Source organism: Castor canadensis, chromosome 13, assembly GCF_047511655.1.
Source record: "Castor canadensis chromosome 13, mCasCan1.hap1v2, whole genome shotgun sequence".
Taxonomy (NCBI): Eukaryota; Metazoa; Chordata; class Mammalia; order Rodentia; family Castoridae; genus Castor; species Castor canadensis.
Genome location: NC_133398.1, coordinates 101,360,938 through 101,376,625, shown reverse-complemented (window position 1 = coordinate 101,376,625; position 15,688 = coordinate 101,360,938). Strand labels below are relative to the sequence as shown.

The 15,688-nt window shown below is 46.2% G+C and overlaps 1 protein-coding gene across 5 annotated transcripts in view; it reads right to left on the bottom strand.

Moving 5' to 3' along the window:
• The window catches only part of Ippk (inositol-pentakisphosphate 2-kinase), a 63,740-nt gene that overhangs the window by 45,530 nt on the left and 2,522 nt on the right, over window positions 1-15,688 (bottom strand). For 4 of the 5 annotated variants that reach the window (XR_012440506.1, XR_012440507.1, XM_074052350.1 and 1 more), the window contains exons 2-6: window positions 9,252-9,299; window positions 7,727-7,822; window positions 4,708-4,774; window positions 3,371-3,492; window positions 2,089-2,178 (exon numbers count right to left, since the gene is read on the bottom strand). Coding sequence is in view for 3 of the 5 variants with exons in the window: in XM_074052350.1 (XP_073908451.1) it covers window positions 2,089-2,178; window positions 3,371-3,492; window positions 4,708-4,774; window positions 7,727-7,822; window positions 9,252-9,299 (423 nt within the window). In the remaining 2 variants the exon portion in view is untranslated. Of the gene's footprint in view, window positions 1-2,088; window positions 2,179-3,370; window positions 3,493-4,707; window positions 4,775-7,726; window positions 7,823-9,251; window positions 9,300-12,016; window positions 12,392-15,688 lie in introns of those variants that run through there. The other variant, XM_074052351.1, reaches the window with a different exon arrangement.

The following is a 15,688-nucleotide window of genomic DNA, read 5'->3' as shown; positions in this document are numbered from 1 at the left end:
TAGGGTGAGACCAAGTTGAAAAAAAACAAAAATAGGTGCTGGCAGTGTTGCAGGTAAACTGGAACCTTTCTATACTGTTGATGGAAATATAAAATGGTGCAGCCACAATGAAAAAGACTCTGGAGAGCCTTCAAAAGTAAAAATGGAATTATCATATGACCCAGCAATTCTCCTTCTGGTTGTGTACACAAGAGAACTGAGGCAGAGCCAGCAGCATCATTCACAACAACCAAAATGTGGAAGCAACCCAAGTGCCAATCAATTAAGTGAATGGATAAACAAAACACGGCACATACATATAATGCAACATTGTTACTCAGCCTTTAGGAAGAAGGAGATTCTGATACATGCTATGTATGACATGGATGTACTTTGAGAATACTGTGCTAAGGGACATATGCCAGTCACAGAGATTCAAATACTATGTAATTCCACTTACATAGGGCACTGGAGCAGTCAGTCACAGATGGACAACAGAATGGTGCTTGCCAAGGGTTGGTAAAGAGAGGGAATGGGGAGTTACTGTTCAATGGGCACAGGGTCTCAGTTTTAATTTCTGATATGTATAATATTCCAAAAGAATAAAATACTCAAAAATAAACTCATTCAAAGTACTGAAAGACTTGTGCCAAAAGTAAGCCCTCACCTATATGCCCCAAAGGCCTTCAATCAGGGTGCCAAGACCAATATTGGGAGGAAAGGACAGTCTTCCCAAAGGTGCTAGGAAAACTAGATATCCACATTCAAAAGAATGAAGTTGGATACTTACCTAATACCATATATAAAAATTAACTCAAAAGAGATCAAAGGTCTAAACATAAGACCTAAAACGTACAGAAGAAAACATAAGAAAGCTTTGTAGCATTGGATTTGGCAACAATTTCTTGACTATGATATCAAAAGCACAGACAACAAAAGGAAAAACTGGACTTAATCAAAATATAAAACTTTTGTGCATTAAAAGACACTATCCCAGAGAAAAAAGGCAACTGACAGAATGAATCTGCAAATCGCATCTCACATAAGGTATTAACATCCAAAATATATAGAGAACACCTACAACTCAACCTTAACAAAAAAACATTTTTAGAGGATTTCAACAGGCATCTCTCCATAAAAGATATAAAATGGCCATAAGCATCACTAATGCAAGGGAAATGCAAATCAATACCACCTCACACTTATTAGAATGACTATAAGCACAGGAACTGACGACAGCACCAAGTGTTGTCCAAGAGAAATCAGAACCCTCACATATCACTGATACGAATGTAAAATGGTCTAGCTACTGTGGGAAATCGTTTGGTGGTTCCTCAAAATTAAACACAGGATTACCTTACAACTCAGTAATTCCACTCCTAGGAATGTACTCACAAGAATTGAGAATAGGGACTCAAAACAAGTACATGTACACAAATGTTCATGGTAGCCCTTCTCACAATAGCCAAGGGGTGGAAGTGATCTACATGTTGGAATTCCATTCAGATGGATTGACAAGCCGCTTGGTGTATTCATACAAGAGGATAGTGTATGGATAAGGAAAGCCTCAACGTGGATGAGTCCCAAGAACATTATAAAAAGTAATAAACTCCAGGCACAAAAGGCCACATATTATGAGATCCCACTTACATGAGATGTCCAGAATAGGGAAATCCATACAAAGTAGATTGAAGGAGAGGGGAATGGACAGTAACCACTAATAGGGTCAGGGTTTCTTCTAGAGGTGATGAAAATGTTCTGGAATTAGAAGTGATTGTGAAGAGACTAAAACCCACTGAGTTATATGGTCTGAAAGAGTAATCTTTCTTATATTACTCTGAAAGAGTAGTCTTTTCTGGTGGTACTGGGGTTTGAACTCAGGGCTTTACACTTACTAGGCAGGCTCTCTACCATAAAAGAGGAATCTTAATGGTCTGTGAATTATATCTTAATTACTTAAAAACTGAACATGATCTACTTGTAAAATGAAAACCCAGTAGGAAACATTCACGTTTTCTTTTATTCTTCTGAAAACTCTGAGTGGCTTCCCCTTGGGCTTAGACACACAGTGCTCAGCCCTCCCACAACCCAGCTGTCAGCTCCTCTCACCTTGAGGTGCTGGTGCATACAGTAGCGACACACCTTATGCTTCATCTCATGGGTAACATTACTTGAGAAAGGAATGAACCCACATTTTGGCTGTAAAATAAATAAGAAAAAAATGTTGAGGGAGAAATCACATACCTTTAAACATACACCATCACTAAAGAGGGGCAAGGGTGAGGCAGAAATATCCCCAGAAGTTGTTCTCACTTTCGGCTCCCAGGGGAGCCAACACTTCCCTTAGCACATCATACAAACATCTCTGCTCCAGAGGACGCAAGGCCAGCTCTTTCACTGGGAAGGCCAATGGAGGCTCTGACTAGGTGGCATGACGACAACACAGAGCAGCTTTGTGCTTTCATTACAGAACACAACTGGCAAACTGGAAGGACTAGAGATAGGCTCCAGGCTCTCAGAAGCAGAACCATTGTTTCTGCTGACTCTAAGGCACCTATCTGATAGGTGCTAGGCCCCTAGGACATCAGGGAACCCAGCTACCTTCTGAAAGCTGCATTCTTTGAGCATTGTAACACACAAAGCCTGGGCTCAGCACACTGGAGAACATGGCTCGAGAGACATCAAACCCTCAAGGGTCACGAAGCACATGTCTTCAGGCCCAGGGCGTGCCCCAGGTCACTGCTCCAGAGGTGGGGAAGAAGATAACCAATGGCCAGATGTATAGGGAGACTTCTTGAGATGCTTGGACAGCCACCCTCAAGACAGGCAGCTGAAGCATTAGGGTTCTGGCCCTTCTCCAGCCCCTACTGCCTGCACCAGATAGGAAATCTATCCAGGACTGCTGGCCAGGATACACAAGGGCCTAGAGGGCACACAGGCCTCTGTGCCTCTGGAAAAGGTCCTCTTGCACAGGACACAGAGTCACCAGTCTAAAGGGTGCCCCAGCACTGGGTCCTCAGCACCAAGAACAGTAGTCACATGGCTAATGAGGTCAAAGGAAGTGGGGAAGAAGGTTGTGAGAAGTACCGTGAGGAAAACAGCATTGGAAGGGTGAGAGGGGGACCAACATGCCTCCCTCTGGTGACCCTCCAGGCTATGGGATGGGTTTCCTCATTGTCAGCACAAAGGAAGGAGCCTACACCTAGGGTCCAGTAGCTGTGAAAGGGACCGAAGCATGCCTGATGCAGAGGACAACTCTGGAAGGACAGAGAAGCAAACTGAGTTCCAGAGAAGGGGCTGAACATGTCCTGGAGGAATATGCTGTGCAGACTCACAGCCAGAGACCAACCTTCCCCGTCACCCACGGCCTTGTCCCTCCATGAAAGTTCACCTTAATTTCCACACACAGAATTGGCCGGTGCTCTGCAAAGCGGTAGGTCTGAAGTCTGGTTAGGTTGGGAAGGCACATAGCATAACCACTGAGTGTGTCTAGATCCTTGTCACAACGAGATTCTGGAAGACAGAGTAAGGGTCACCGTGAGGGTCAGAAGGAAAGACAGTGAGCCCTGCAGCCACTGGGAAGAATCCTGTAGGGGAGGATTCCAAGATACCCTGGCCATAGGAAGTCATTGAGCCCAAGGAAAGACTCATCTTTATAGGGGAACCTTAGGATACATGAAGTAGACAAGTGGCTGCAGGACATGTGTCATCTCTGGAGGGCTGAAGACTGAGTCAGCCTGTCATGCCTCTGAGCCCAGGAATCTTTCCAGTGGCAACACTCGGTGTGTGGTAGCATGGTCATTGGGAGAATAAATACTGCCCACTGTAATAAACCAGAACTGTGAGTATAATGGTGAGATATAGGGTCTTTCTAGGCAGTTATCAACCTTGAGTGGCCTTGGGGAACCGTCAAATGTACAATAGTTGTCAGAAGCGAGGGTGGCCTTAGAAATGGCCTGCTCATTTCACAAATCCCTTAGCCCAGGAACCTGGGGAAGAAGGAGACTTCAGTCCCTTCCTTCCTCTCAAACTTTGCCTTCCCAACATATGGTGCTCCCATAGAGCCTCAGCACAGCTCCGCTGGAAGCTGGTGTGAACAGAGCCAGACAATGCTAGGCTTCCAGGCACCCAGGGATTGGCTTCCCTTTTACACAGCAAGCTTTATTCCTACCAGTTATTATGAGGGGCAGTAAAGCTCTTATCATTGTGAAGTAATAAACCTTCAACTATGATTACAAAATGAAATGGGAATGCTAAGCAGCACAAGCAGCCAGGGACAGAATCTGGAGCCAACCTCTATCCGCCTTCGTGGAGATGAGGACTGGAGCCCTGCACCCTCCCCCTTCTGAGCCACTGCTCCTCCCGCCCCAGCCAGACCCCAGCCCCAGAGCACTGCTTTGCTTTCGTTTTCTGAATCAAATCAGGAAGAATTTTAAGCTGGCCAATTCCACACCCTCATTGCCTAGCTGTGCTCTAGAAAGAGGCATTTTCACAATCAACGTATGGGCTTCATGACTGTGACCAATGACTGAGGAAAAAAAGCTTTAATATGGTGCTTGACAACAAAGCCACCAGGAAGCACAGGAAAGGCAGGCATGGGGATAATGAAGTTTCTGGCAACAGAATTGCTAAAAACCACCTGGACCTTTCGTGAGTGATCATTTCAAACACTTTTCAAATGGCATTTTTAAAATCACAAACAATATTTGCAAGTAAAGACATCCTTACCTGGTCTTTCACACTGTATCTTTAAACACAGCTGTTTCACAAATTCTAAAGGCAGCTGAACAACTTCCTATAAAAAAAGACATGAAATGCATGGGTTGCATAATAACAAGAAATTAAGGCCACAGCACTGCACAACTAAACACAGTTAAAATAGTGAATTTCACACTATCTGTATTTTAACACAGTAAAAAAATGTATAGTTTTAAAAAATTCAAAATGTGGGCTTTGGCAATAGAAGATGGTCTGTTATTTTCAGAACATGTACAGGTTAAACAGATACACTGACATTTCAATGTACAAAGCGTAGCCAGCTCTCTTCAGAATGGCCAGGGTCCATGGTGGTGACGACCACCACATCACCTGTGTCTCCTGCCAGAACTGCTTCTGCAGCCATTCCTGGTCCTTCTCAGCATCTGCGGGCAGAGCAGGAGCCTGAGGCAGGTCTTGGGCCACACATAAGGCTCTCGCTGAGCCCCCAGACAACTTGAGCATCTCCTGCTCCCCCATGAACAGCAGCTCAGGGTCTGAGGGAATCGATCTCAGGTAAGCTAAGGGGTATATCAGCCCATGAGCCAGAGAGCTTGTGTGGCTAGTGACCAGTGCTTCTGCTTCTCTCCACTTACTCTTTCTTTGCAGTTTCCCAAAGGAAAGGGATTCAATAAGCCACATTGCTCACCATCTTCCCTGTCCTTTTGTGTTTCCAGGGTGGCAAGAACTGTGACTTCTAGAAAAGTCCCAAAGGGACACAGGAGACCTGCCTAAAGCAAGAATATTGGGATCCTGGCACAGAGAGTAGACCAGCCTTCTCCATCCAGCCCTGGCATGCCCTGGTCTAGTCATCTGCTTCCCAGCCTGCTGGGCCAGTTTCACTTTGTGCTTTCGTTATCTACCTAACCAAGTTAGCTGAAGAAAGGGAAGGCACCAACACTTAGCACTGAATCATGTAAGGTGAAGCAAAGGGAAAGGGTGGGAAACAAAGTTCAGAAATTCAAAACTTGGACTATCTCACAGAAGTTCTTGCTTCACTTGAAACCAAAAGTACACAGGGACAGGAGCCTGTCCCAGTGCTGTGCAAGTGGGAGTGAAGGTAAAAACTGCATGGAGATCCCCACCCCAGAAAAACCATACCCCCACACACAGCTAGACACAACACTATACAAATCTCAGGCCACACACACAATGATCCTCCACCTGCCCAGTGCCTGCCTGAGTCCGTAGTGAAAAGCAGACCACAGTTTCTTCTAAACAATAAGTAACTGATTTTACAATGAGGATGTGTGTGTTTCAAGTCAAGATAAAATGTCTATAGATGGTATCCCTTTTAAGGTTGCACTGCATTGCCATTGCCTAACCAAGTAATAAGCACAGTGACAGCCAACCCCACACAAGGCATTTGTGGGGAAGAGCCAGAGTCGAAACTCACAAAATGCTCCTTCCGCAGCTGTGGTGCAGACACTGACATATGGCATCCCTCAAAGGGACAATGGTCTGTGGCCCAGAAGGACATAGGCTACAGAGCTGTCAGCCAGGTGAGCCCAGCCTAGCCAACATGCACTGAACATAAGGTTCAAACAAGGGAGTCACAGCCACCCCATACCGCACCCAACCTCAAGCAGATCTGGTCACAGAGAGAAGATGAGATGGAAAATTCCAGACCACTCCGATATTTGAGAAGTAACAACTAGAGGAGACCCCAGACTCGGACCACATCTCCTCTGGAGAGCAGAGACAAGATGGCCTCATCACAGGGGCTGGCTGTGTCTTGTCCCCCAGGACAGACCTTCTGCAGGGCTCCACCTTGCCTACACCCTGACACAGCAGTGCTTGCTCCCAGGTCTCACCACTGCGGGGAGATGTGACCCCGCCCATGCTGGAGCAGCCTGCCAGGACACACTCACTTGCCTGAGAAAATGCCAATTCTAACTCACTCTGCAGTGCTGTAACACAGAGGAGATTCACAAGCTGGTGACCTTGTGGGCCGAGTCCCCATCACTGCAGGTTTCTCTACTGTGACCTTCCACACCAGAGACAAACCAAGAGGCATTCCCAGAGATACTCCTGATCCTACCATGCCTTCACAGGAGTCCCCGCTGCACACCTCACAGGCCACCACTACTGGGATCCCCACATCTAGCCAACACCCCAGCCAACAAGCCCCACCAGTGCCTAAGTCCTCCCTCCCAGAGAAATATGCAAAACCCACATAACCAGGACCAGAAACACTCCCACCCAGCCCAGCAAGCCAGGTGGGCTGGCAGTGATTCCAGCAGATTGCAACTCTGAAAACATTCTCTCCTCAAAGAGGACACCATCCAAGGGACAGACCCTGAGGAAGAACTGCAGGAATAATCCTAATGGGACACCATTACCTCTAAACGACCCCCAACATTAGAAAGAGTAGACAGCAGCTGAGGAAAGGCAGGCCTGAGAGGACTTTCAAAGTCCTGAGCCATGGCTATGGCTCTGCTCAGAGGCCAGGTCAGGCAAGTGGGCCAGAAGGTGCCCCTTGTCCTGTCCTCACAGACTACAGGCAAGCTGGAAGCAGAGCCCAACACAGATAGCAATGCCAAGGGTTTTCACAGCCTTTCTTCTAAACCCTGGCTTTTAAATTGGGCAACAAAGGCCCTCATTGGGTGTGGTCCAGCAATTTGCCCAGCACTAACACTGTGTGCCTCAATATGAGGCCAGCAACCTCTGGGGCAGGGCCCACTTTGTTCCCTAATCTACATGAAAGTGCCCTGAAAGCAGAAAGCAAAGCTGTCCCTTCAGGTTCAAGGATGGCTGGATGCTAACTGGAGTGCCACACCAAGCAGGAGCTTCTGGCTGGACAAGTGTGTGGGTTCTCTCCAAACCTCATGGACCTCAGAAAATGGGATTCATGGCTGTCACAGGTAAGAAAAGCATTGGAGACTGACTATCCAAGGGTTACCATTAAGCACAAATTTCCAGTGACAAATGAGACACCGGTGTTGTCATTCAGACCTGCCCATGAATTGAGACATGAATAAAAATCACTTACCCCACAGTGAACATAGTTCTCCCCCAAAAACTCTTTCATGACATTTTTGCCAAAGTCCACTATGTTTTGCAGGTGTTGAAGTATCTCTTCCGAGGTCTGCAAGAAACAAGCACAGACACCATTTGAGCTACAACCAGGAAGCAACCTTCAGCCTGGGGGAAAGCCCCAGAGCCTCCGCAGAGTGCATTCCCGTCAGCTCCCTTGTATCCCTCCTCCCAACCTCCAAGAGCACCACTTATCCCATGCACCCACTGAGCAGCTGATTTTGGAAACCTCTCAGATCCAAAGAGTATTAGATGTTTAGATTTTAAATGCAGAATGAAGTACTTTCTTCACAATCAGAGGTTGTAAAGAGGTCAAAAAACAGATGAGACAAGAAATCAGCCCCATGACCCTCAAACCATCTCAAAGGTCAGAAGCCCAAAGGGTCCAAGGTAATTCACTCTTGGAGCATGACAAAGGCTGGCTTGGCAGTGTTTTGCTGTACCTGTAGGTCCGTCTGAGCTCACGGATCTTTTTCCAGGGCAGGTCTACAGGCACACCTGCACTTGGGAAGGTCCTTGAACTGACTGACCACCATGAGCCCCCCAGGCCCTTGATGAACCCACCATCTGAACCTAGTGGTGTCCTGCACACCAAAGCATGCACAAATGTCCTATGGCTTCTGCAACAGGATCTCATCACAACTCAGCATGACAGAAAAACCCAGAACACATCCAGTGGCCCCATGATAAAGCTGCTGCACTGCACTGTGCTACTTCAGACGACTACTAGGAGCACATGCTACCTGGAAGACACTGCCTCAGTCAGTGTACACAGGAAGGCCTGTGTCCACCCCAGTTAAGTGTGGGTGGGCAATGGAACAACTACACAGGGGAGTTATTGATAGGATACAGCAGGCTGGAGTCACCCCTGAGGCACACCCAACACAAACAGAATACTTCAGGTTGTTTCTCTGTCACCCATTGAGATTTGCACAGGGAGGGGACAGCAGCTGCAACTCAGGTGGAGAACATGGTGCCGGCAGTTCTCTGCAGGGAGTGGGAGGTGGGGGGACCACAACATTGTGCTTGGGTTACTCTGCCAACAGAAACCTAATGATCCATATGACTTTGCCCACTGTGACTTTCAACATAACAGATTGTCTACCTGGTGTCTCATTCATAGACAAATGATAACACAGATGGGAAAACTGAGGCAGTACAGGCTAAGAACTCAGCAAGGCAAAGCTGAGCTCTGGTCCTGAGGTCCTCACCTTAAGCAGAACCCTCTGGGCAGGACCCACAGATCAGGTCAGGTTAACTCCTGCTTAGTACCATGCAGACCCACCATGGTGACACACAGTGAATCACAGGGCCTGGCAGCTCTCACATCAGAAATGAGGGCCCACCACTTTCCACAATGAATATTTGTGTCATATTTTAAATTTCTGCAACTGGCATTAAAACATCTGCACTGGGAAGAAAAACCCAAGTCTTCTTAAGTGATGGCTGTAATGACTGGGTGGCCAAACCACCAATCTTACCTTCTTCCTATTTGGAGGAAACTTCAGAAAACGTAGCACTACACAGCGCTGTTGGAAAACAAAGCAAAGTCTGATTAGTCCTAGCCAACACCCAGGCATCAGGGTCAGCAGTTCTGAAGAAGAGGCCAGGGCAGCTACAGGGAACCCAGGCCGTTGTTTTCCTGTAGTGCTAGGGAATCGAACCAGGGCTTTGAGCATACTAGCCAAGTGCTCTACCACTGAGCAACATCCCCACCCCTGTAATTTCATCAAAATTCAAGAAAAATCAGAAGTGGATCTGCAGAAATCCTAAGTCTAGATAAATTCCACAAATTTACTCTTCTAAAAGTAATTCACTCCTCACCTGGACACAGTGGCACTGTTCTGTGCAAAAGCATGCCTGATCCATCCCTCCAATTAAGACCCCAAACCCCATACAGAACGCTCCCCCAGCAGCGGCATTCAGTGCAATCAACAATGCACATCAGTGACAGAAATTAATATTTCCCATTTTCAAGCCTGGTCATGCTTAAAAAATCACACAAGAAGAAAACACTAATGCCCTGACAGCACAGACTGACCCACATTGCCCTGTTCTGCCTGCAGTGTAAGCTCTCTCACTCCATCCCTCATACAGAGCCATCCCTGCCACCCACAGAAGCCAGGCTCACTCACCCAGGAGTTCTGCAGCATCTATATGAAAGCAAGATCTCTCAGTTTCACAGGGGACTAAATGGCTGCACAACAGACTTTGATAGCCAAACAGACCAGAGAAGGCCAACGTAGTACAAGTCAGGTGAGCCTTTCCATCACAGGAATTCCCTCTGTTGCCTCAGACAAAAGCGTTGTTCAGAGGCCCATACTCAGCAATGCCAGCTCCAGGAACACAGTGACCCCCACCCCCACCATCTAGCAACATTTGCCTATCAATATGGACTCTGATTTCCGAAGCTCCCTGCCACTATGCTCCTAGCAAAGACTGATCTTTTCTATTTACTTACAAATGGAAATTTCAGAATTCCTTTACATTATTAACACACACACACACACACACACACACACACACACACACAGAGGCAACCATTAACATCAAAAATACGTTAATTCAGGTGGTGTGGGGGACAGCGGGGAGAGATGACCCAAACAGTGTATACACATATGAATAAATATATAAACAATTTAAAAAAAAGAATAAGTTAATTCAAAAAGCAATTCTCAGGCCTACCAAGAAGAAAAAAAAATTGTACAGGACAATCTACAAAGAAAAGCCATATATAGATCCCAGAATTAAAAGAACATAAGAGCTGAAGTGGCTTCAGGGGTAGGGGTGTTCCTCACTCCTCCACACCAATATAAATAGCTAATAATTATTATTACTCCAACAACCAACACAGATGGAGCAACAGAGTGCACTTCCTACTGTCTCTCCCTCCACAGTTCCAGTACAGAATGTAGAAAGTGAGGTCTGGAAGGGAAGCCTAGAGACAAAGGCCTTGGCCCCAAAAGTCAAGGTCATGTGGGGTGGAACGGAGCCAGAAAGTGGGACCAAATCCTGGGAGAAGCATCTCCACATCCTTCTAGTTGCCAGGCTCCTTGTGGCTGCTGAGTTGCCAATTAGGAGGCTAGGGGTGCTGGCTGTAGAGCTGGTCCTCAGCAGAGGGTGTGGACATTGGCTTTGCCAGGCCTAGGCCGCAAAGCCCAAAGTGGCACCTTGGCTCCCCCTTCCTGGACCACCCCTCTGCAGCATGTCCTCAGTCACCATATCCACGCACAGTGGTTCTCGGCCTCCCTGTTATTACCTACAGGCAGTCCCCTTTCCCTTCCCTTTAGGGAACTGGAACCATGACCAGCAAGTTTGAATGCAGTGATATGTCCACTTCAAGGGAAACTATGCTTCCTCCAGCTTCCTATTCATCATCCAAAAATTGTCACCACAAACTCAACCACCATCTCCAGGGAAACTGCAGTATCAGCTTTAAAGGCCAATCATAATCAATATCAGCACTCAGACACACTCAATTCACCTGTTCCATACAGCAGCGCCAACCGCCTTTTACAAAGGCTGACCAGGCTGAGCCAGCAGGAAGGGTGTGGTTACTGGGAAGTGCCAGGCAGAGGCCATGAGAGAAATGACCAGTCACAGGGCCTAGCAATACTCATGCAGGCTGCAGGCATACAACAGGTGAAAAGCCAGCCTCATACCTGCTCTCAGTAGCAAAAAGACACATCGAAGAGGCACCTTGGTTGGAGAAGTCCAAATCAGCAATAGACAAAGAAGACTTACAACTACCCAACAAACACACACAATTGGGAAAAGATGGGGAGGAATTGCACCAAAGTGTCCACAGAAGTTTCTTTTTAAGTGGAGAAATGTGGGTGGTGATTTTTACTTTCTTCCTTCTAATAGTCTATACTTTCTGGGTAGATGGAGGAAGCTACCAAAAAAAAAAAAAAAAACAAAAAAAAACCCTAATACATTAAAAGGGACACCTGTCTGATGGAGTGTTAACCTTTCGCTGCATGACAAAAATGCCTGAAAAAAAAAATCAACTTTCAAGGAGAAAATGTTTCTTTTGGCTCACAGTTTCATAGGTTTCAGTCCTTGGTTGCTGGTCCTATTGTTTGGGGGACTATGGTGAGGCAGCACCAAGTCAGAAGTGCATGGCAGCTAGGAAGCAGAGAGCAAAAGGAAGAGCACACTTCCTTCCACTAAGGCCCTATCTCCTATAAAGAGTACTGCCTCCTGATTACACAATCAGATAGGAACCAACCCTTTAACACATCACCTTTGCAGGACAGTTAAGATCTGGATGCAATTAATGTCTTTCAGTAAAGATGAGCTGGAAGAGGCTGTCCTGCCACCTACAGGGCACTCTCAGAGGATGGAGGGGTCACCCGCTAAGTCAGTTGTCCCAGAGGTCACTGTCCTTTGACAAGCTGGTTCTTCCATCACAGTGAGGAGATATCCTGTGAAAGACCCAAGGAAGCCGAGATCAGGCTGCTCGCTTTCAAGGGAAGGGAAGGCAGAAAAGCACAACAGCATGGTGTCACCCCTCAGGATACAGACCCAGCTTCCCGAAACAGTGCTCTGTCCAATTGCCCCCAACTATGAGGATTACTTCCAGACAACAGCAGTAGAGGATCCCAAATGTGTCTCATGAGAATAACCTCTCATGCATCCTGATAAGTCCAATCAGACAACTGGGGACACCTACAGTGTCCAATCACCAGGGACAAGAGGTGCCAAGCCCCTGGCCTCTGTGACCTCCATCAGGAGATGCTCCCAACAGCACAGCGCAGCCTTGGTAAAAATTCACAGCTTCAAAGAGAATCACAAACCACACCAATGGAGGACAGAGCTATGACATCAGGAAGTACCCAGAGAGGAGTACCCAGTGCTATACAGGCTATGCAGGAAGGCCAGGCAGCAGACATCGACACCTGTCCAACCTGAACAAGACCCCTTCTTCCTAAGCTTTGGGGACTTCAAGGACACTTGGTCATACTCCCAGGACTGAAGGGAACGTAGGTGTGAGCTGTGGAGAGAGATCACAAAGTAAAAGAAGACACCACATTGACGGGACCCTGACAGCACAGGGGGGACTGTGGAGACAGGGCAGGGCAGCACAGGGACCCCTCAGGGTAAAACACTCAGCGTGTGAAAAGTGTTCATGAAAGCCCACAGCTGGAGTCAGAGAAGCAAGTCTGGGGCCCTCAACCCCCACCCGGACTATATGATGACCATGTGGCAGGCCCAGCTGAGCACAGCCTTGCTCTCTTAGACACAGGAAGGCTTTCCTCACCTTTGAGTCACAGCTCTCAGAAGACAAAGTCACCGAGGAGCTGAGCTCTGACCAAATTCTTACCAAGGAGGAACAACGTTTCAGGCATGGAGAAAATGGCTGTGTCATCTCTGCAGATATGCAGAAAGAAAGACAAACACACCTAGTACACTAGCGAGGCACAATCACAGGGCTGAAAACCTCCAAAAGGAATATGGAAATAAATCCTAACCATGCAACTGCAGACATAAGGAACAAAGAGGGGGCCACATGCAGAGCTCTGCAATGTGATAGGATGTGACCAGAACAAACTCCACCAAGAATGAAGTCCTAACAGCGTAACACCAGCACCAATCTCAAATGGAAAATAACTCATTTCTTAAAAAAAACTGGCAAAAATGTTAAGACTATTTGAATGAGATTCATGTGAAAATTAAAGAACAGGGACCCAGAGTTTAAGAACATTCCATATGGTGGGGAAAAAACAGAACATCAATCATGTGCTTCTAGCATCTTGAGGACGAAGTATAATCTAAACATTCCTATAGCACTGAACAGTTACTATCCACCTAAGCAATTATAAATAATTCTGTAATGGACATCTTTGTGGACAAGATCTTTATTTTAATTCCTAATTACCTCATTTTCAAAAAGAATAAAACAGGGCTAGAGGTGTGGCTCAAGCAGAAGTAACCACCCAACAAGCACAAAGACTTGAGTTCAACCACCAGTACTGCTAAAAAAAAATGAAATACTAAAACAAGATAGGCATGGTGCAATGGTAGAACATGTCTGAACACCAGCACTTGGGAGGCTGAGGAGGGAGGATCGAAGACAGTCTATTCCAGGCCACCCTGAGCTACGTAGTGAGACTGTATCAAAAAAAAAAAAAAAAAAACCCTAGATAAGGAGGTGTGGCTCAAGTGGTAGTGTCTGCTTTGCAAGCATGAAGCCCTGAGTTCAAACCCCAGTCCCACAAAAAAAAAAAAAAGAAAAAAGAAAAAAAACCTTAAAAGAAAACCTAGATAAAAGAATATGAACTTCTAAAACTTAGGGATTTTCCTGATTGGTGCTGGGGATTGAACCCAGGGCTCACTACCACTGAATTATACCCACAGTACCTTTTCCCTATAATACATATTCATTGCAAATTTAGAAAATATTTTGAAAAACAAAAAAGGAATAGGTACGGTATCACACATCTATAGTCCCAGCTACTCAGAAGACTAAGGCAAGAAAACATTTTGAGCCCAGGAGTTTGAGGCCAGCCTGGGCAACATAGCAAGACCCCATCTCCCAAAAAAACAAAAAGAAAAAAAGTAAAAATAAATCATATCCCTATTACACTGTGATAATTGTTTGCAGTATTTTTGGTGTATTTTCTTCCAATCACATGTGTAATTAGAATCACAGTCCATCTTGTAACCTGCTTTTTTTTCCATTTAACATTGTAACCACCTCCCTGTATTAAATGAGATATAGCATAATGTACCTAACTCTATGCACTATAAAACAACCATCAAAATTGTTTCAATTTTGATACATAAAACAATGCTATATCACAAAATAAATCCTACTACACAAAATGGGAAAATAAACAGTGAGATGGTCCTTGACTGCTTGACCTTCACAACTGCAGTGCCCAAACACTCAAGGCACCCACACAATTTGCAGTAGTGATCTGAGCTCTCTCCTCAGAATCTCCGAAAGGTTACAAAATAGGAACAACTAGAAATGAACAATTCTCTTCATGCTTTTAATAAATGTTCTTTGTTGGCAGGTTAGTTAAATGGCAAATTCTTTCATGTTATCTTCGGCATTAAGAGGGAAAACATAAGCACGTATGAAAAAAAATCACAATGAAACCTTTCACTGTACAATTAAGATACACACTAAAGATAACTTTTAAAACAAAGAAAATATGACATCTTAGTGTTATAATGGGTGTGGAAATCATATACCCTGCACCTACAAGATTAAATGACAAACCAGGCTTAGGTAACCTTCACAGGACAAGACCATGAGCCAAAACCAACAAGCAGAAGGTAAAGAAAACAAGTGCAGACACCTTGGGAGAGAAGTCCAGCTGCAGTGGCTGAACAGGCTTCACTGACCTATGATGTGACTGCTAGCACAAGTGCTATGCCCTCAGGCTGCACCAAGAAAAGCATGTAACCAGATGTAACATGTCCCTGACCCTCAGGATCCATGCTCCAGACAACCATGGGAGACAGGGCCCAGGCTGCTGATAGCCCAACAAGCATATCAGAGGCTCCGTACCAGCTGCGCAGAGGACATTTAAGGTTCTGCACCTGGGAAAGGGACACACTGCACAGCTGCCCCAAACCAAGAGACATAGGTAACACTGGAACCATCTGGAGTTGCCTCTAAGGGTAAGGGTTGTGGGGAAGTCACCACCACCAGCAGGAACACTACTGAACCTCCTCTGTAGGCTGATTGGCTGTTCACCACCTCGCCCACCCTGAGCACACCCCACTCCCTCCTGCATCCCACACTGAGCTCCTGAGTCCTCAGGCCCCAAGTCCTGCACAATACAAAACAATCTCTTCTTTCTCATTCCATGTTTGCACGTGGCAGGAGCATCACCATGTTCCTTTTAGTGCTGTTGGCCACTGACAGTGCAGACAGGTGCCCCCACCTGGACTCTCAGTTCCT